Below are 22,812 nucleotides of genomic sequence, written 5' to 3' on the forward strand. Positions count from 1 at the left end.
CTCCTGAATCTACTGCTCATCAGCTTTATTGCTTGACTCTGGTTATAAGAGAGGGTGAAATATTTCTAAAAATAAATAGGGGCATTGGTCAGCATCTACAAGAGAAAGAGGCCCTAATGCACAACACACAAATGAGTCAACAGAGGTCCTTATGCTCTCTAGTCAATGAGGTGGCAACGTGTATTTGTGAATGTTCATTGGAATGCGGGTGCTCATTGGGATGACATCTAAAAGTGGATCACATTCAAAACAACAGGGCTGCAGTCCAGAACAGCCCACATTGCTTGTGCAAGAGAAACCATGTTTATGGCACCTCCCAGTGCTGAATGACAACCATTTTTAAAAAGAAAATAATGGAGTTGAAATAGGGATAAAACAAAGGTACCTTACAGGATTCTTGTAAGGCTAACCACGATAATCTATGCAAAGCACTTTGACCATTCCAAAGTGCTCCACGCATGCTAACTACTACTGCTACTACCATTTAGATATTAGATGTCTCAACTTATCCAATGGAGGTTTATATTTAGACATTTTCTTTCGCAATAAAAATACAATGTGCTGCCATCACAGATGGTCAGTATATCAGTATCGCCTGCCAAACCTACTGAGATGGTGGATTTGCTTGCTAGCATTTGCATATGAATATTATGTTGTGCAATCTTCTCTTGGCAAAATTTTGGGAGTGCGGAGCTATACACAAGGCATTGTTTCCTACGTGTCTTGCTTGGCATGCCTTTGTGGGCCAAAGCTGAATGCTAGCCTGAGAAGCACACACTCATATAAAATGAGTTTTCTAGGGTATTTCAGCAGTGGGGAGAGGTTATGAGTGGCGTTATCTCGGAACTAAAAATATAAGCTTGGTTAATAAGTTATCAAAAGATTGTGTTTGTCTCCCTTTAGACTTACTATAAGGCACATAATATTGTGCCTATGGAGGGTCAACAACTACACTGCAACGAATAAATACAGCGTATTTATATTCAGTATTAACTCTGCCCAAAAAACATCCTCCCAGAAACTCAATTATCACAACCAGAAGATTCTAGGATGAAGGAGAAGACTTCTTATTCGACCCTCCTAACATTCTCATAATGAATATGTCTCAGGTTGGATTTCAACTGGAATGCCACCAACCTTGCACTGTGCCTTTAATGCCATTATTCCTTATGTCAAAAATCCTTGGCGGTTGTAAATTTGCTTCCTCTCTTTCTCCTTTAAGGAAAGTTAACAAACAAACATTGATATTTAAAAAAAGTGGCTCAGGGAACGGGAACGCTTGGGATGTGTTTGCACAGACAGGTTTTAGGTTCAGTTCACCATTAGAGGACCGAATAAAAATCTAGGCACCTGTTCCTGCAACCTGATGCATGCCATCACTTGCTATCAGCAGTGCCCCTGTACAGTTTGCATGAGACAAACAAGACTGTCCCTGTGCAAGGCAGATCAATGAGCACAAATCTGATAGGGCAGCATAGACAAATCAGTGGAAGGGGGGCATTTCCATTTCCGTATCATACTTTCCATTACAGATCACTGTAAACAAGCAAAGGGAGTTTAATAGGCAGCTAGAATCTGAGGCTGCTGTACTGGAAGCCTGAATCACAGCTCCCATAACAACTTATGGCTGATGTCAATCTACTTGAACCCCAGTTCAACCTATGGTTTCATTGTGACTGAAAGGTGTTTCTTTCAGTCGGTTGACTCATGTATACTTTCCATATGTGTTCATTCCTACAGTTTCCAAAACATTTTGTTCTCTCAATCATACTAGTTGCAGGCTTGTCTGTGTATGTATGTATACACATACCATACTGGTGCAATTTTTAAATAGTGATTACATTTCAATGCCTTAAACGAATAAATATTAGGGTAATGTTTGGGTTTGTGCTGATTTTTTCTTGCTTTATCCTCTGTATGGTTTGTGTTTATGCACACTGCTTGGAAATGCTAATCAACCAATATTTAAAAGCCCCCCCCCCTGCATCAAGGGAGGTTTTTACAAGTAGAAAAATGTCTTATTTTAAGGAAAATTACAAATTCTTTCTCTGACATGTTATTTCTCCTTCTGTCTCACCAAAGAGTAACTACTGCTTCTTCTGAGATGGTGATTACTCGTGCATTATTTGATAGAGTTTTTATTCTCCAGAACTTCTGTTTTATTTATTTGCGTGCACATTTATGCAGATTAAAGCTCCTATGATTAATTGACTAAGATTTCTCTAACTGAATGTAATTTTGCCTCCCAAAACACATGCCACAATAAATCTATTAATCTTTAAAATGTTCTAAGAGTCTCTTGGCTTTGTTGTAGCAGATTAACATAACTCTTTATCTGGGCTGTTCTCATTTGTACATCACTTCCTGTTTAGGGCGATCTCATGAAAATCCGCATCATGGGAAATATTAAAAAGCAGAACAAGGGCCTGCTATCTCCTGGCTTTTTATGTTATGAACCTTCTGGGCTACTAAACTGACTTTACTTGCTGGGTAGCCAGAACTGAAAATGTCTATGCTGACCAAGAGAGTATCAGAGTCATCTTAACATATCACGGTTGGAAGCTGACAAACTCATCTGTGTTGCGATTTCATACTGTCATCTGCATCGTGTATATTTGAGAGTGAAGGCTAGCAAAGAAAATGGGAACTGGGGTATTCCCTCTCTGTTTCCTGTAAAGCGGATTTTGAAACAGCTCAGACCAGGCCGAAAGTCTGGAAGACAAGTCTTGGGAGAAGCCCGGATTGTGAATCTGCTGTCAGCAGAAAGACATTGCCCTTCTCTGAACAACGCCAAACATTTTGATAAGGCCCCTGGAAATTCTCCCTACTAGCTTTGCACATCTATTCTCCCTCCTAGCCTTTCCCTATCTGAACATTTCCAACTTTTAATATAATCGGTGGGAGTGGGGGGAATGCAGGACATTTCAAGTGGCAACGGTCAAAAATGGATCTGGGTTGGAAGCTGAAAGGAAGTCCGTCAGGCAAAATCGAGGCAAGCAGCTCTGGACTCGGGACAAGGTTAACAAAAGAGAGACATCCATCTGCGAGTGGATAGGCTAGAGAGAAGCAGATTTCGTCACAAGAAGTGGGGTGAACGCTAAAGCTTCCCTGCTGGTTGCAAAGCGCAGAAGTCACAAACTTCTTTCAGCTATGGAGCCCAGCAGCCCTTAGCTCAGATTTAATCTCACCCATAAAGTGAAGCCCCTCTCGCAACTGGAGTCTTCTTGCTTTCGTAACTCCTGTGGAACTTCTGATCTCGGAGTTGCCGCCACACCTTCTTATGAAATTTCACACTTCTTATCTGCACTGTGTTGGAGGGTTGCAAGGCATTATCTTCATGCTTTCCTGAAGTCTGCTTCTGCGAGGAAGACTTGCCTCTTTCTTTTTTTGAGCTCACGAACAGAGCCACTATGTCACCTAACATGAGGAGCAGCCACCCTAAACTTGAACAAGAGACCCTAGAAATGTGGCTATGAAATGGGCATGAGCCGGTGGGCGCATCATTATGGCCCTGTTCTTGCAAACTGACCTAGGACCTTTCTCGGCTTCAAAAACCCTTTCTCTACCACAGCACACGGACTGTCCTTCCAATGAGGTGTGTCCTCTCCTGCGTTAGAAAACAGTATTCCAAAGAGTGCAAAAACATCTAAACCTCTGAGCATGCAGATCAATAACTGTTTTGATGCTATCCTGCAGATGTGATTGTTGTCATTGTTGTTTTAAAAAAAGGAAAGGATGAAAGCATCTCATGTGAAAGCAGTCTCACATCCCACACAGACTGCTGTTCTTTGAGCTCAAGCACACCTACTGAATCTGTGGTCCTGTCTCCAATCCAATACCACAAGACAATTTTGTCACTGAAAATTTGTGTTTCTGCCATTTGGACACCAATCGTTCAATGTACGGCTCTTCCCAGCTAATTGCAATCATAATTAAACCACCTTTCATCAATGTACATTACAGCTCTGTTTCTCCCTCCACCCCCAAGGCATAAATAGTGACACGTTTCTTTTGTAACACTAGCATGTTTTTTGTGTGTGACCTGATAGCTCAGTGCCATTGCCTACTCTTAGTCAAAAGAAGAAATTGTCTCACCAACTGCTCAACCACTGTCTTAGTGATGTGTGTGCCCTCTTAGCTTAAAAGATTACCAAGAGTCACGGCTACCTACCCTGGAGTAAGATCACAGTTTCACCTATCTAGTTTAGAAAGATGGTATGTATGAAATCCAGACATTTCAAAATTATTCACTACAATGCCCCCTCTCTTTTTTTGGAGAGAGCAGGCGTAGCTTCTGCTCCCACCGCCCCCGGACCAAGCTGTGGCAAAACACCCACAATTTCTGGGTTGCAGAACATTAGCTCCCAGTCTCCTGAAGATGTCCAGTATGTGGACAGCATCATTGCCCCATGCTCTTGAAGTTGTGTTCAGGTGGCTTTCTTTTCCTTCACTGCCTAGGAGCTGACCAGCCCATGTCACTGAAAGGTCCCTCGCCGGTTGCTGACCTCGGCGGAGGCCCACAGGGTGTGCAGAGGTCAGAATCCGTATCTGACTCCCCTTCTGCTATGTAAGGTCTGATTTTGGCCACAGCGGTGTAGCAACCATTGTTAAGGACGTCCAAATTTTCTTTGGACTGTGAGATGCTGAACCCACTGAAGGAACGCTCCAGTTCCTCGTGGTCCACTGATGGGATAGAAATAGAGGTGTCGCTGTCCCTCAGAGCACTCTCTGGGTGCTTAGCTGTAATGTCTTCGTTCTTTGCGTACTCAGCACTGGCCCTGTTCCCACCACCGTAGGCAGAGAAGGAGCGCTCGTGAGAAGGTGGAGGTGGGATTCTCACCAAAGAACCAGCATCGCCAACCGGGGAGGTCCCGTGGCTTTGCCGTTGATATGTCTGCCAAGAAGTGGAAGGGGGGCATGAGTTGTTTGGCACCGTTGTGGCAGGAGGTGCAGAGAAATTCTTCTGTCCCATCGAACTCGTGGAGCGAATGATCTTGATGATGCAACCGTTTTTGTCAATGTGCTCCCTGCTGTCTTCTGGGCTGTGGTAGGGCGGTGCTGGGTCAGGTTCCTTCGGCCCAAAGTAGGCTTCTGTTTCATTTGGTGGGATCCCCATCCGTTGCATGTAGATGTTGACCAGGAAGTCCAGCTTCTTCTCCATGGACTGGACCTGGAAAATGCCACACAGGACCCAATGCATGGGCACCCACAACATTTTAGACCCAAGCAACTTTGGATTCACCCCAAACTTCATCTTTAAAATGTTATTTTGCAGACAAGTCATCCCCTGATCCATGAAAAAAACCACACCAAATTCTCTTACAAATGTATAGCCAACTGCTCCCCAAGGAGACATGAAATTCTGCAACCAAACCAATGCCAAGACCACAAATATGTATACCAGGTGGGGGGAACATTTGACCATCAAGATGTTGCTGGGCTGAAACACTAGTCATCCTTAGCCACTGACCATGCTTGATGAGGCAGGTGGGAGTTGTAGATCAGCAACATCTTGACAGCTAAAGGTTTCCCACACTCAGTGTATATGCTTCTTTATCGTGCCTCTTTGGCTTAAGCCTTCCATCTGCATCTTGGCTCATACAAGAGCTAAGTACATGGTAACAGCATTTGCTTAGATTCACCCTTGGGTAATAAGTTTTTTATCTTTTTTCTTCCTTCGATGGGCATTCATCATGACATATATACCAAAGGAAGAGGGAGGTGAGAACCAGATGGAGAAATAAGACAGAGAGGCTCCCTCTCTCTTAGATCAATTGCCATTTAGCTCCTCCTTCCCAGAGCTGCCTTCATCAAAGGCCAGCCTACTCGGCTTCTTCAGAGGGAGAGGTGACACAATGAGGCTTGCTTGCTTGCTTCCTTCCTCCACCCCCCTTTCCCCACAAATTCACATTAATGAATTTTCTAATTATTATTTACAAATTTTCAACATACCTGTTTTTCCACCTTTCCAAGTCTGCCCATCATACTTGGATCTTCAGGAGGCTCCCCTTCACCTGGGCCTTTGGTTCGGTCCTTATCTGTCATTGACGGCCCTCTCCCAACAATCTGGTCAACTCTACCAGGAGCACAAACCCCACCCCAGAAAAAGCCATGAAGTTAGTAAGCTACAATCAAGGATCTAGAACTCTGCTCTATTCTGACTCCTCTGTAGGGCAAAGGAAATGTATTCCCCTTAACTGATAAGTATCACACAACTGTTTGCCTAAATAGAGGGAGGCAGTTAAATATAAATTTGGACACAAAAACATATCTCTATTTCTGTACGTGACATATAAATTGGTTCAAAACACGTGGCTCCACTTCTAATCCAGCATATTATGCATAGTAAACTTGCCCTTTGAGATGAATTTGGTGTCAAGCCTGTTAATTATCAAATAAATTAGGATGTTTTGGGGTAGTTGCTTGTGGATAGATTTTGTCTACATATTTAATCTGAACATTATTTCTGTTCTTCTCTGCCTAAAAAGTTCTGAAGAGTCCTGCAGCACTTATTCATGTTAAAAGTATCGGTTTGAAAGTTCAAATTTTACAAAATTTTACAAAATTACAGGTTTCCAAAAACTGACACCGACATAATAAATTAAGGTTTCCAGTTTGCAAGATCTGAACTCTCCATTGCACCATAATTTGGTTCTGGATTTCCTGAGACTTTTTGAGTTTCAAAATCTCTGAATCCAGATTACATTCTCAAAAGCTGATACTTGTTTCAGCTGTCCTTGAGATGTGGGCAGCTGCCTATGCCCAAATTGTAATTTTTTTGTTTGTTTGCTTGTTCCGTATTAAATGAGTAAATAATAATAATAATGATTTCCTGATCTCAGAGGTGAACTTTGCAGACAATGGCCTTGTTGTCTTGGATAGTAACTTTCTCAAACCCACGAGTTCTCTAACCTTAATCTACAACATGGAGCTCATTTTTAATTGCCCCATATCCATATCTCTTCCTGCAAGAGAACAGCATGAGCAATAGCTGTGGTGACTGGGGCTGATGGAAGTTGCAATCCAACAACCAACACAATGGACCATATATTTCTAATTCTTGGCACTGATCAAATGGAAACATGGCTTAACGCAGACAGTTCTGTTTCCTAGTATATTTTACAATACAGCAGTTCTGAGTAAAGATTGTGTCAGCCCCACCTAATATAGTAGGTCACAGACTTCATTCTACCCCAGAATATGGTCATTTATACTAGGCAGGCATTGCATTGCTTTTTATATTTAATAAAAATCCTGTCCATACATGTGGTTTTATTATGTACGTTTGTGTTTTTAAAAAAGGAATATATATATAAGAAACATTTATTATGTCTACTGTTTTCACTCTGTTTTTCCTGCTATTTTTAAATGAGTATCTCATGCTATTTTGCATAAGCTGTTTAGAGTTTTTATTATTATCATTAACATTATGTGGTGTATATATTTTGCTGAATAAATAAACCCTGAACCATTAATTAATCCTGGCCAACTTTACCCTTGCATAATATGCCAGAAGTGTGCAGGTGACAGAGAGAAGAAAACAAGAGCAGAAAAACAAGTACGTTAAATTTGTCCGGAACCAAGTTGGTTTTCAGAAAAGGAACTAAAACAAGGCTTCTTATGCAGTTCTGCAGTGTGGGCAACAGTTCCATGCACAAAGAGATGAATGAAAGTTATGAGTTCAAATGCAGACAGGGGAAGGGGAAGAGGGGTTTAAGAAGAAAAAGATAGTAAAGCACTTTGCAAAATTAAAAGGTGCTCTCTCGGTTACACGTTGTCATGAAAACCAAGGAAAGGGGCAAAACACAAGGCCATTTTCAACCATACAGCCAACCAAGATGCCTTAATTTGGTAGAGAAAGGGTTAGAGTTGTATTTGTACCTGCTATAGGGTGTTTAGAATGTGAAGACTGCAAACCAGGCGTGAGGAACCTTTGTGGCCCGGTGGGCCAGATCTCCCCACACTCCATGGGCCAACTTTGACAAATGGATGGACTGCTCACCTGTCAATCATCTGACATCACAATGACATCAGGTGGCTGATAGGTAGGTGGCCCTGCCCACCTGTCGGCTGACCCACAGGGCTGAGGGGACGGAGATGCTTCACCAAGGAATGCACTCATGAAGCAGCCCCCAGCAGGGTTCAATCCTGCTCCCTGCAGGGGTCTGCACCACCAGGGAACACACTGGTGAAGCAGGATTGAGCCCTACCCATCGGTTAATGTCACTCAGTGAGTGATGTCAGCTGATTGAGTGGAATATTCCCCAGAGTGGCTGGGGAAACCCAGACAGATGGGTGCGGTATAAAGAATAATTTTTTAATTTATGATTATTGACAGGTGGGAGCCATTTGGGGAAATGGTCTCATGGGCCCAAGTAGACCCCATGACGGGCCAAAATTAGCCCATGGGCCAAATGTTCCCCACCTGTCAGGAGTCCAGGTTCCCAGCTTGATAACACAATAAGCGTAGGTATTTAAAAAGGAGGATTTATTGCAAAAACAGATAGCTCCAGACAGCTCTAACAAAGCCTCTGGCATCATTACTCAAGATGACCCTTCTGAAGATTACTTCTGGTGTCTATAGAATATATTAAACTTTCCCACCTTACGTCTCTTGTTTTGCTTCCTGTCTAGCAGCCCTCCCATACGCCGACTCCTTGGACTTATTGGATCATCTCCATCCTCCTCCTTTTCCGAGAGACTCTCTCTGTGTCTGTTTGCTCCTGTCTGAGCTCCCTGAGAGCTTTGGCTGTGTTCCTGCCTGCTCTCAGCTACTGCCTTATCAGCCGGCCCATCAAGGTCAGGAAGATCCAAAGTCTGCACCAAAGCCGTCTCTCCCCTGCCTAACATCTAAGCCTCTCTGTTCCTGGCTGCTTTCTGCTGTTGGCTGCAAACCTTTGCTTGGAGCTGGCTCATTCCTGACACCACCCCTGCTGTAAATAATCACAAGGGAATTCACCAGTTTGCACAACTCACTGGGCTTCTGTGTTTTTTCAGAGCTGTGTGCCTCCCCACCCTTCCCCATGCATATGAGTTGGGTGCTCAGTGCTGACAAACAAAAGCTCTTTTCTTTTTTTTTTGAGTGAGAGGAATGACACAAGTGGAGCCTCTGCGCAATCAACCATCAAAATGAGGAGCACAACATAGTGTAATGGGCAGGGCATCCTCTTCCACCAAAAGGAAGTTGCATGGATTTGGGCACTGAAAATTCTTCATATATCCAGTGGGTGTTGCGAATTATAAAGCAACACATAAATGAATGCTGACAAGACCAATGTAAGAGCGTGTTCCATATTTTTTTGATGTTCACCACACAGGCGTTGTGCACATTCCCTTGTAAAAGTCAATAGTTGCTACATTTTGTGGATCAACAGGAACATATCCTTTCAAAAAAGTTCTGGTCAGCGGGTCATGAGTTATGTTCTTTTGTAAGAAACCATACATCTAGCATTCTTTCGCCGATAAAGCAGGAAAACCCAATAAATGCATCTAAGAGGTAGGAAGATGAAGGTCATGTGTGTGGGGTCTAAATGGAACACCCCTATCTAATGGCATTTATTGAGATACAAACACAGCATGAACAGAACCATAAATCAATTATGAATTGTGATTTAGTCACATCAAAGCCAATGTGTGATCTTGTGCCTATATACATTGACCTTTCAGTATGTGATCAGGTATCCCCACATCAATGAAGTGGATTATTTTGGGTGGTGGGGTTAAGAATGCATCTCTGTTACTCAAAGAACAGAAATGAAGAGTGACCACCTTCTCTGCTCCCCTCTGAAAACTGGACAATTGGTTCAAAGCAGGAGCTTCAAGCTCCAGTCTAAGGGATCATTCACACATTACAGTGGTACCTTGATTCTCAAATGCCTTGGTACTTAAACAATTTGGAACCCAAACACTGAAAACCCGGAAGTAGGTGTTCTGGTTTGCGAACTTTTTTCAGAAGCTGAACATGCTCCGTTTTGAGTGTTACACTTCCAATTTGAGTGCCACACTTCCGTTTTGGGTGTTTCTCTGAGGTCTGTCTGTTTTTGCTATTTATTTTGCGGTTTTGTTTACGCCGCTCTTTTTGTTTTGTTTTTCTGACTGTGTGGAACCCAGTTCAGCTACTGATTGATTGATTGATTGATTGTGTGACTGCAGTACTTCGTTTATTGCTTTCATGTTATGGATCAATGGCCTCATTAAATAGTAAAAGTCATGTTAAATTGCTGTTTTAGGGGTTGTTTTTAAAAGTCTGGAACAAATTAATCCATTTTGCATTACTTTCTATGGGAAAGCGAGCCTTGGTTTTGGAACGCTTTGGTTTTGGAACGGACTTCCGGAACAGATTAAGTTTGAGAACCAAGGTACCACTGTATAGTACTCTTCCAACAAAAATGTCTCATGAGCACACCTAAAAACAGAATGTGTGAATGCAACGAGCATATATTTGCAAACGTGTAAAGACAAGGACCCTCATCAGGGAGCCAGGATTAATGGCAAGCTCCCTGCTGAACTGCACTAGATAGAATACTGGGTTTGTCACTGTGTCTTGATGGTGAAATGTCCCTAAGAAAAGTGTAGAGCCTTGCTCCCAAGCGTGATGTCAAAATGAATGGAAGGAGACACCATCCGCACAACAGGAGTTATAAACTGCTGCTCTGTCCCAGCTTCTTCCAACCTAGCAGTTCAAAAGCACACCAGTGCAAGTAGATAAATAGGTACTGCTGCGTCGGGAAGGTAAACAGCACTTCTGTGTGCTCTGGCTTCCATCACGGTGTTCCATTGCGCCAGAAATAAGCGCCACACCCCATAGTCACCTTTGACGGGACTTAACCATCCAGGGGTCATTTTTTACCTTTATAAACTCTACCAATACTCTATGGATGTTACAATTCCTACTTGTGTATATGAGGTGAAAAGAACTCTTCTAGATCAGACTAATGGCCCATCTCACCAAGAATTCTGTCCTCCAAAGTGGCCAACCAGGTGGTTGTGGGATGATCACAAGCAAAGCATGGAAACAGCAGGCCCTTTCCCACTGATGCTCCCAGCAGGTGGTACCCAGAGGTATATTACTTTTAAACCTGAAGTCTGAGTAATGTCCCCTTCTGAGATGGGGTGAAAAGACCAGTACATTGGTACCTTGGGTTAAGTACTTAATTCGTTCCGGAGGTCCGTACTTAACCTGAAACTGTTCTTAACCTGAAGCACCACTTTAGCTAATGGGGCCTCCAGCTGCTGCCGCACCGCCGGAGAACAATTTCTGTTCTTATCCTGAAGCAAAGTTCTTAACCTGAAGAACTATTTCTAGGTTAGCAGAGTGTGTAACCTGAAGCGTATGTAACCCGAGGTACCACTGTAGTTTCGGTCCTAAGAATATCAGCACCTTCAGTTGGTGCTAAACCTGCGGTCTGTTAATTTAAGTTTTTGATTTCTGCACACCTTAGCTGCACCTACCAAATAGTAATATAGACTGAAAGATCGATCAATATGTGTTACTTCTAAAGAGCCACTTGCAACTCAGAGACAATACGGAGAAAGGTATCTCATTGCAAACTGCTAACTTGGGATGGAAAAATACTTCACTCCATGTTAATCGTTTGTAACAGTGACTCTCCTTCTTTGAAACGATGTGGAAAGAAATAATATATATGTATATATAAATTCTCGGCTCAGCCAGGGTGCAGGTTTCTCTCATGCTTCATTATGTTCCATGCTTATGGAAACATGCAAATAGACGGGTTCGTAGGTTCATCCTCTGGCCAAAAGCAGATAGCGCAAAGGTCAAGGCTACTCAAATGAGGCACAAAAAGAGAAAGAAAGAGAGAGAAAAACAGATGAATTTTTAGAATGAAGGTATATTTTTTTTAAAAAATGCCTTCTGAGCACAATCCAGGCACTGGAGCCAACCCTTTTCATCCATGTCACATGACTGGCTACTTACCCTCAGACCGGTTTGAAATATTTGTTAGGTTATCCCTGGCAACATGGTTGTTTGTAATGGGAAAAATCCCCATGTTGCATGAAAAACCACCAGTCCGGACTCACCTTAATAACTGAACTACACATTCAGAAATACCATGCATGTGGTTATGCCCTCCTGGAGCTGTTCCCTTTTTTTTTTTTTTTTTTGCCAGAGTGGTGCATGCTCTAGTTATCTCTCACTTGGACTACTGGAATGTGCTCTGTGTGGGGCTACCTTTGAAGGTGACTCGGAAACTGCAACTAATCCAGAATGCGGCAGCTAGACTGGTGACTGTGAGTGGCCACCAAGACTATATAACACCGGTCCTGAAAGATCTTCATTGGCTCCCAGTACATTTCCGAGCACAATTCAAAGTGTTGGTGCTGACCTTTAAAGCCCTAAATGGCCTTGGTCCTGTATACCTGAAGGAGCGTGTCCACTTCCATCATCCAGCCCGGACACTGAGGTCCAGCTCCAAGGGCCTTCTGGTGGTTCCCTCACTGTGAGAAGTGAGGTTACAGAGAACCAGGCAGAGGGCCTTATCGATAGTGGCGCCTGCCCTGTGGAACGCCCTCCCAGCAGATGTCAAGGCAATAAACAACTATTTTACCTTTAAAAGGCAACTGAAGGCGGCCCTGTTTGGGGAAGTTTTTAATGTCTGATGCTATATTGTTTTAAATATTCAGTTGGAAGCCACCCAGAGTGGCTGGGGAAACCCAGCCAGATGGGCGGGGCATAAAAAATAAATTATTATTATTATTGAATTATTATTTCAGAATGGGGGGGGGAAGGCTGTGCTGATGGCACCTCACAAAATAAAATCCCTGCATGGGGAATGCTTGCACATTACAAAGAAGGATGCACTGGAACTATTCTTCATAGTCACTTTTAATTTTTACTTATCAGCAGACTTATTCCACACAACCACCGTTTTATGCTCACAACAAATAGATGGACAAATTGAGGGAGAGTGACCAGCTCAGTGTTGCCCAGTGAGCTAGGTGGGGATTTGAACTCAGGTCTCCTCAATCCTAGTCCAATGCTCTGCTAGCTTTCCCTGGTAAACAAATAATTAAGCACCAAATTATGTGATTCTCTTCTAAAGCCTGAAGTAGTACTGCGCCAGGGGGACTGTGCCATGTGACTTTTCTGAAAGTGAAGTTCAACTCTCCAGTGCTCTTAATCCCTCTTGGTCCAAAGACCAGCGGCATACCTTTCTGAATTTTAGTGACAATAAATGAGATCATGAAATGTGGTTCTTTCTTCTGAACCCTAGAATTAGCATGCACTGTCAAAATAAATTTGACCTGTTTCGTGATCCGTAGTAGGCAGCTCAAATATATATAGCGCCACTTTCCTTCTTCACATTTTTAAAATGATGGTTTGGTGCACATACACCTTTCTAGTTCTAAGTAAAAAATGTCTCTGTCTTCAAACAACAACCAACAGATTCTTGAGGGACGCCTTTATTACAACAGGACTTCTCCAAGTAGGAACTGGATTATGGCCAGTATTACCACCAGATTGCAAATCTGTCTAACCTACTCACATTCTAATCCTTCAAAGGATTTATTTAGGGGCACATGACAGCTCATGTGACCCCCACTAGGATCTTTGTTTTTGCTACTTAGAATGGGAGGTCTCAGACAGTCACCCATCACTTGGGTATCCAAATTCGATTTTCAGACCACCCTCCCATTTCAAAAAGCACTTGGTATGTGGCCAGGGGAAGCGAGTGCGGTGCTTGTTTTGAGAAACACAAATCCAGGCTCCCTTGGCCAAATATAACATAATTCCTTGGATGCTGGACAATGGCAGCAAGCCAGGGAGATAAACAATGGGAGTGCGTCCAACTGGGTGTGAATGAATACCTTGTAATCCATTTTCTTTTCAACAGCAGCCTACAGAGGATACAAATGATCCTTGGAAGCCATGACTTGGCTACCAACAGTTTACAAATTGACATGGAATGCAATCTCTTCTCCAAAAACCTAGCACAGTTAAGCTAACTGTAGTCACTCAGGACTTTGGATTCACTATTTTAAACAAATCAGTTAACCAAGTGACAAACAGGTTGGCTAGTGAAAGAATCTCTTAAGGCCTGGTATACGCAAACTGTATACACCACAGAGCGGATCACTCATATGCCCTAACTCACTGCATGGGCCCAGTGGATTTCATACTGCAGCACCACAGGCATACAGTGGCACCTCTAGATATGAATGGGATCCGTTCCGGAGCCCCGTTCGCATCTAGAAGCAAACGTAACTAGCAACGGCACGTCTGCGCATGTGCGCATTGCTTTTCGTCGCTTCTGCGCATGCGCAAACCCGGAAGTAGCGCACTCCATTACTTCCGGGTTGCCGCGGAGCACAACTCGAACACGCTCAACTCGAAGCGTATTCAACCCAAGGTATGACTGTATTTTGTTGTTGTTACGCCATGGTAAACAACTGGCTGGAAACTTGTGTTCATGTATGTTGTTTTACAGTGGTGGGACCTGCTTAGCCTCTGAAACGATCCTGTTTCACAATGGAGTTCTCTCACTGAGCTCAGATGCTGAGCTAACATATCATCTCAGGTAAGTGGTACCTGATAGCAAATGTCATGGGATGTGAATTCAGCTGGTGTGGGGGCCTGGATTGTATCGCTCTTCAAAAATCCCATAGTACTATCTACAGTTTAGGAATGCTGAGTTTAGGAATGCTACTACTGATGGGGTCAGCGATCTGACTCCTCCTGGTGCTGTGACATTCGATCCCTATCCGTTTTGGATCTCTCTGGTACGGAGCCAAGCTAAAGCCATGGCTGTGAGATACAACATGTTCCTTGGTATTAGAAGTCCATTCTACCGTAACTCAGAGCAGGGGTTTTAGTGTGGCTGCCCTATGAAGCAGCATTCGTGTGTCGACAAGCAACTGAAGACGTTTCTGTTCCAAGCTAAACAGGTCTCTACAATGGGAGTCTACTCCATATTTCAAATTCATCTGCTGCTGTTTTTAGCGCATTCTGCACATCGCCTTGAGACATGTATGGAAGGCGATTGAGCGATTAACTAATTCATAATGAAACAGCAGTCTACATTGATGTAATTACAGTTTACAAGTTCTTGGTTGCACTAGATATAATTACTGTGTTTAAGGGTCTTGAAGCCTTCTTTAAGCCGCAGTTAAATGTTATTAACTAGAAATAAGTGAGAATAAACCAGGGGGTAATTGTAGCCTCTCTCTAGTACGATGCATTTAATATTTTTTTTATATATTCAGGGAACCTTTTCCATATTGACTTGACTGCCCACATACCCCTGTGTGTCTGCCATGAGAATGTTGGGTTATGTTGCATGGGCCAGCTTCATTAGAACCACTGTTATTACTCCATGCGCGATGAGACCCTATTCAACACTCCCACTGCAATTCCAGATGAATGCATGCTGCGAGCAAGCTCTCGTTCAGGGAAGCTTCTCTACCATTAGTAACCTTTTCAGTGTAAAACCTCAGATAAGCTTTTAGAGCTTATTGGGAAAGCAACGTTCTACCATATTGTGCAGGAAGAATGTTGCAAACCAAAGAAACGTTGTGATTGGCATTATCCACAGGGCAATGCGCAACGTGGTTTCTCATCTCATCTATCGTAGAAGACACTTTGGGGCACATGGGAATTATTGAGTTTTCCCCTGTTCACCAAAGAGAATGGGTCCAATATGGAGGTCTGGATCTCAGCCTGTGCATAAGACTTGAGCCACTAGTTAAAAACCTTCTGTAAGTATTTTGGCATCATTGCAAGCCTATCTGGGCAATTTCTCTCCGTTAGAAGGAAACGGCTCTCCTTGTTCTAAAGGAGACTGAAATTGCTGCAACACAAATGCCATGGCTTTTACCATCCCAAGCCTAAAAGCTGAGGGAGCCTCAAATGGTTCCATCAAAGGAAAATGATGGGAAATGATGATGATCAGAGAAGTGTCCTTTGGCCATTTCCGGGTTTGCACTGCTGTGAAGGGCTACCTTTGGTGTCTCTAAAAGTAAAAGTAAATTAAGCACATCCAGGAGAGCAAGCCATTCGGTGCAATATGCGTCAGCAGCACGTGACAAATGCCGTCATTTAACGTGGCATGAAAAGGGGTTGACAGGAAGCAAATGAATCAGGGAAAAGAGGCATTTTGGCAAGTCCTAACCTAGGCGAGTATTGGGGTGATCCTTTGGTTGAATACTTCTTATGCCGGGGAGTTGAAGGGGCCGGGGGACCCACAATCATATCTATCCTGGCGAAAATAAATGAGAAGAAAAAAAGACACCAGCAAAACGCATAATGAAGCAACATGTCGGAGGAAAACTCGGTTGGAATAGTTGCAGAGACAGGAAGAACAACTTAAAAGGAAATCAAAGGGAAAGAGAAGAAAGTTGAAAAAATTATAATCCGCTCAGAACAGAAGGCAGTAATCATACAACTTGATCATCTGGGAGCACACCAAATTCCGACATTTAATTGAAAGACTTGCAGAATTTCCAGCAACAATGGAATAGCCCTTCTGGTGTCAGAAAAGGGAAGCTGCTCCACAATGGATAGGCAGCACATGCTACACAAGCTTGGAACGATTATGACAATATTCCATTGGAAATGTAGACTTCTCACCTGTCACATTACATGGAACACATTCTCAGCTGGTTTGAGAAAACAAGCTTTGAAGGAGGCAAACACACACCCACGGATGGGATGGGGCGAGAGACAGAAACAAGGCGTAGGGGAAATAATAATGTTACAACTTATGGCACACACCTCACAAGAGCAGCAACAAGTATCATGAGTGGTGAAGGAGGAAGTTGATAGGAGCAAAAACCCTCCCACCCCACCCCTACCCCCCAAAAAAAACACCCGCCAAAAAGACTGGGACAGTGCCCTTTGACAGATGAAATGTTCGTTTGAAGACAATTCTAAGCACCTCAAATTCAAATGACACTTTACATGGAGTACAGAGTTTCTCTCTATCACATATATTAAAATTCAGAATCGGGTAGGGGCAAGTTGCGAACCTGAGCTGAAGAAGCACAGAAAGAAGGTGCTGGACCCTTCCAGGAATTTTTCAGCTCAAAATTGCTTTCCATACCCTGCTTTTATTTATTTTTTAAAAAAAAGATTAACAAATTATTTATTAACATTTTGAAAAATGAACAATTAGGGTTTGTTTGTTTGCTTGCTTGCTTGTTTGTTTAAAAAAAATTAAAAATCACCCATGGGGGGGAAAGATAAAGGACCCCCAGTTCTTTTCCCTGTGGGTAAAAAAGCAGGTGATGTTAAGCTTATAAAAAAACAAAATGAAGAAGGGTGAAGTATTTCCTACAGCCTTTCTCCAGTCAGGATGGCAACCCGCCTGGGTTCATGTTGGTTCCGAAACGAAACAAAAACACAGGCCAAACTGTAAAGTGGCGTTTGACACACTGCTAAACTTTAACCTCAGCTATATCGAGAGGAAACAGATAACCGTTTCTCCGGGGGACAACTTACCACAATGTGAACATCACCCTGCCAAGACGGGAGGGGAATTTTGCCCCCTCTCCTGCTTCCCCCCGTATTTCAGAAATGTGGTAAATGTCCTCCCTGTTGACCAGGACAAAACAAACAACTGGTCTCCCAGCTTGTTTGCCTAGTAAACCATGGCAGTTCACATGGTATGTTGGGTTTGGGGAAACGATGGTCCTCTAGCTCTTGTTGGTCTCCAACTCCCATCAGCCCCAGCCATTGTGGCCAAGAGTCAGGGATGATAAGAGCTGTAGTTCAGGGACATAGTTGCATTTGCACAATGAACGATGCATTTCTCTAGTTCTTTGGGGTTCGATTTTAGAGTCACATGACGAGGCACAGCCAACAAAGCCAGCAGCAAGAAGCGTGAGGACTTAAGAGTCCTCTTTGGAGCCATCAGTCTTCATGGACTGCTCTCCTCTGGCCCACAGATTCAAGCTACGCCACTAAGACACATCTGTAAGGGGTTCTTAGATCCATCCTGGCAAAGGAAGGCTGAAACACGCACTGATGCAACCAAGAGAGCGAACCTTTCAGATCAGCAGAATCCTAATTTGTTGGGTGGAGCATCTACTGAGCTATGGTGTCCACAGAAATAGTCCTAACACGTATCAATTCAGCGAAGGAACTCTTGTTACAGTTCCGATCTGTTTGCAATAACCTTGCAAATGTCTGACGGTTAAGTTAAAACCTTTCCAAGAACAACTTATTAGACTACTGGGAGACAATCTTTGCAAATAGGGAAAAGGATAAAGGCTTGACTACACTCAGATATGCAAGATAGAAAAAGGAAGACCTGTAGAGTTGTAAAGTCTCATGCTACTGGGGACAGATGAATCCCTATGTTGTTCCATCTCTAAGTTAACAGTGTGTTTTGAATCAGTAGCCATATATTTATATATATTTGAAAAATCCTCAATTTCCATTGCCTTTTCTTTGCTTCACTAGTCCTTTCTACAAAAATAATTTCGCAGTAGCATAGCAGAGATACATTCAAAATTTCTCTTTCCCCAGTCCCTTTGCCACACACAGGACATACGGACATTTTTAGATTCCTTAAATTTCAATCTGGACTTCCCAATGAAAATAATATTTACATTACTCTTGGGAGCCTTAATGCAGACCAGATTATGCAGTCCCCACCCATTCCGGCATGGCTGCCATTCTGAAAATACTTGAGCATATAGGGATGGATCTGGGTAGGATCCATCCCTCCATTGGCAATCTTCACAGAACTTTAGCCTAATGGTTGCCATCAAGTTGATTTGAATTAATTTTATAATGAAATGATTTTAGAATGTTGTACTATTTTATTGTTGTTAGCCGCCCTGAGCCTGGCTTCGGCTGGGGAGGGCGGGATATAAATAAAATGTATTATTATTATTATTTATTATTAGGGACACTCACTGCTTGTCATTCCCACTGAGACTCTGAAGAGCCAATCTGAGCCTCGTGCTGTATACAGTGGTACCATGGTTCTCAAACTTAATCCGTTCTGGGAGCCCATTCGACTTCCGAAACTGTTCAAAAACCAAGGCGTGGCTTCCAATTGGCTGCAAGAGCTCCTGCACTCAAGCGGAAGCCACGTTGGACATTCGGCTTCCGAAAAACGTTCGCAAACCGGAACACTTTGCGGCATTCAGGAGCCAATTTGTTTGGCAACTAAGCCGTTCGGGAACCAAGGTTTGACTGTACTACAAATCCAGTCCCTGCAATCCAGATATAAGCAGCCCTTACTCACACACACAAAAAAAACCTGTGGGTTTTTTCCTGGAGGAAAAGAAAGAAAACGTTAGGTGGGCGACGGTCAAAAAGGTCACCCTTCCGCCATGAGAACACTTGCCCAATGGAGAGCAGGAAGCAGGAGGTTGAAAGAGAGAAGGACTCTTGCCTGGACTGGAGGTTTTTGATCCTGGAAAGCATATCCAAATGTCCCGCTGAGTACTGCTCAATGACGTCCATGACATCGTAGGGCCTCAGGCTCTCCTTGAACTTCCGCTTGGAAACCAGAAATCTCATGACACTAGAAGGAAGAGAGTGACAACGGTGATTTATAATGAAATGAAAAAGGTGCTTAAATGCACTTTCGTGAAGAAACCAGAAGCTTTCCTCCTGGGCATGGTAGGTCAATTGGTGTCAAGGAAAGATAGGACGTTTTTTATGTATGCTACAACAGCAGCAAGAGTACTCTTAGCAAAGTATTGGAAGACACAAGAACTACCCACACTGGAAGAATGGCAGACCAAGGTGATCGACTACATGGGACTGGCGGAGATGACTGGCAGAATCCGTGACCAAGGGAAAGAGACGGTGGAAGAAGATTGGAAGAAATTTAAAGTTTATCTTAAGAATTGTTGTAAAATTAATGAATGTTAAAATGTCTTGGGTAATGCAAAATAGAATTGCAGTGACAAACAATTGGATATGAGAAAAAAGATTTAAAGAAAGTGCTATAAGAAATTGAAATTAGGGGTTGCTGGAATGATTTAAAACAGGGATGCAGAAAGGGGAGGTATGGGGAAGTCGCTGAAAGAAGGTTTCAGGAAAGAAAGGTCAAGAAATTATACGTGTTTATATGTTTGTTTGTTTATGTATTGTGTTGTATTGTCTTTTAATATGTGTTGAAAAACCAATAAAAATTTTATTAAAAAAAAAAAGGAAGAGAGTGACAACGGGAGGCCTGCAGCCAAGTGGGAGTCCCACCTGTTACCTTCCCTCTGTCTCCTTCCCCAGCTCCACCCCCCAACAATGCATTCGTTTCTGCCCCATGCAAATCTATACCCGCCCCACTCTCTGTGCTTGCCAGAACCTGGAGAGCTCTCCCATCTTGGTAGCAGCTCCAAGGAAGGAAGATGCTGGGATTTCAAGGAGCTGCATGCATGCTGCAAAGACCAAGGACCAACCGTGGCAGGGAATCACAGAATTGTAGAGCTGGAAGGTACCCAGGGGTCATCTAGTCCAACCCCCTGCAATGCAGGAATCTCAACTAAAGCATCCGGGACAGAGGGCCAGCCAACCTCTGCTTGAAATTCTCCAGTGAAGGAGTCTCCAATGAAGAAACTGTACAGTCACTGCAGTGGTACCTCTGGTTGCGAATGGGATCTGTTCCGGAGCCCCGTTCACAACCTGAAAGGAATGCAACCCGCGTCTGCGCATGCGCGCGTCGCGATTCGCCGCTTCTGCACATGCGCATGACGTCATTTTGCGCATCTGCGCATGCGCGAGTGGCAAAACCCGGAAGTAACCCTTTCCGGTACTTCCAGGTCGCCACGGGACGCAACCTGAACGAACGTATCATGAAGCGAACGTAACAAGAGGTATGACCGTATTTCTATAAACTTTGAAGAGGTCGGCATTTATTGTGGTTGGGGCTTCTTAAGTATGAATTAAGGGCACTGATTTAGCTCAGTTGGTAGAACATGAGACCCTTAATCTCAGGGCTGTGGGTTCGAGTCCCACACTGGGTGAAAGATTCCTGCATTGCAGGGGGTTGGACTAGGTGATCCTTGTGGCATATTCCAGCTCTATGATTCTGTGATCTAAGGAACCCCCTCATGGCAAAAAAAAAAAGTACCTGTGGGGTACGGTACCTTGAAGTTCACAGGAGCTAATATTGTATTCGCAATATTGCAGGGGGTTGGACTAGATGACCCTGTGATTCCTTTCCAACTCTACAGTCTTATGATTCTATGACTTGGGCTCTTGGTATTCAAGAGTGGGGCAGGTCAATATGTTGTCATGGCTGGAAGGAAGGAGGGACTATATTCCTTGGCATTAAGCCCAAACCATCATAGGACCTTGCTCTACAGATATCCGTTTAACTGCTGAGTGTCGTCTCCCCGTTTTACTCCTTCCCATGCCAAACTGAAGTCTTCTCTCACCAGAAGGGGCTCATCGGGTGGGCCACTGCCTGGCAGGTGGGTTACGGGGAGGAAGTGTGGGGTGGGGTGGTTGGCATGGTGCAAGCACACCAGCGGAGCCTTCTGGCTTTTCTTCCAGTGCATCTGCACCGCGCCAACCTCCCTAAACGCCTCTCACTCCTCATCAGGTGGGCCACTTCCTGGCAGGTGGGCTATGGGGAGGAAGTGTGGGGTGGGGTGGTTGGCACGGTGCAAGCACACCAGCGGAGCCTTCTGGCTTTTCTGCCAGTGCATCTGCACCGTGTCGACCTCCCTAAACACCTCTCACTCCTCATCAGGTGGGCCACTTCCTGGCAGGTGGGTTACAGGAGGAAGTGTGGGGTGGGGTGGTTGGCATGGTGCAAGCACACTGGCGGAGCCTTCTGGCTTTTCCGCCAGTGTATCTGCACCACATCGACCTCCCTAAACGCCTCTCTCTCCCAGTAAGCAACAGAGACCCAACTGCCAGGAAGCGAACATGGCAGGTCCAACTCACCTGGCCATCTGCTTCTTCCACCAGCCGTATTTTATGTGCGATGCAGAGCCATGCGGAATCCTGCCTGTAGCAACTGAGCCCCTGGCATTGTTCAGCACTGCTTGGACTTCCCATGGTCACGCTGCCCCCTTGTTTGCATGCACACATCCCTCCTCTCCCTCCCTTACCACACTGCCCTGATGCTGACTTTAAGGCCCGGTGTCAGATCCTCGGTCACAAATTCGCAGTTGCAGCTTTTGTTGTCGGCATCAGGCATGTCTTCTCCAGGGAGGCAGGCATCTAGATAGAGGAAGGATAAAGGCATAATAAGCTATTGCTGCAGAGAGTGACGGATTCCTGGCAAAATGTGCTGGGAATATAGCAAAGGCAAATGTGATTGCAGCTTATGACAACCTTTTCCCTTTCTCTTTAAGCTAGGTTTAGATAGCAGCTTTGGATAACTGAAATGTATGCTCCCCCATCAGCGGCTCCAAAAATCTGCAGGCTGTGAAAAATATCTTCATGTATGCGACAACGGCTGCAAGAGTTTTAATAGCACAAGGTTGGAAGAACGAAGAAATCCCAACTAAAGAATCATGGCAAGAGAAATTGATGGATTATGCAGAACTGGCAAAATTGACACATAAGCCATGGGACAAGGACAACTTTACAAAGTACTTGATGATGCAACAAAGTGAATCAGACTCCTTGGCAGGTTTTGAATAAACACTCACAAACTCTTTGTTGACAATAATCAGTTAGACAATTTAAGGATTTATACAATTTTGTAACATGCAGAGAACAGTATTCACAGAGAAACCAAAGATTGGAACTGAGGGGAGTCGGGGGGGGTCGATTATGGGAGGGTGGGGGGAGGGAGGAAAATGGGGGAAATTAAGGATGTGATATTTTTGGATAATATATTTTGTTTAGGTTTCTAATAATAATTTATTTTTTAAAAATCT

At 43.8% G+C, this 22,812-nt stretch overlaps 1 protein-coding gene across 9 annotated transcripts in view; it reads right to left on the reverse strand.

Moving 5' to 3' along the window:
• Positions 1-344: 344 nt before the first annotated feature.
• Positions 345-22,812, reverse strand: part of KCNQ2 (potassium voltage-gated channel subfamily Q member 2) — a 132,479-nt gene continuing 110,011 nt past the window's right edge. For 4 of the 9 annotated variants that reach the window (XM_083618511.1, XM_083618513.1, XM_083618512.1 and 1 more), the window contains 5 exons: positions 22,036-22,147; positions 19,365-19,496; positions 16,131-16,217; positions 5,953-6,076; positions 345-5,170 (listed from right to left, as the gene is read on the reverse strand). In XM_083618511.1, coding sequence (XP_083474637.1) covers positions 4,448-5,170; positions 5,953-6,076; positions 16,131-16,217; positions 19,365-19,496; positions 22,036-22,147 — 1,178 coding nt within the window. In that variant the 3' untranslated portion in view covers positions 345-4,447. Of the gene's footprint in view, positions 5,171-5,952; positions 6,077-16,130; positions 16,218-19,364; positions 19,497-22,035; positions 22,148-22,812 lie in introns of those variants that run through there. The other 5 variants (XM_083618517.1, XM_083618515.1, XM_083618516.1 and 2 more) reach the window with 2 other exon arrangements.

The sequence above is a fragment of the Podarcis filfolensis genome (genome assembly GCF_964270895.1).
Source record: "Podarcis filfolensis genome assembly, chromosome: 6".
NCBI classification, from domain to species: domain Eukaryota; kingdom Metazoa; phylum Chordata; class Lepidosauria; order Squamata; family Lacertidae; genus Podarcis; species Podarcis filfolensis.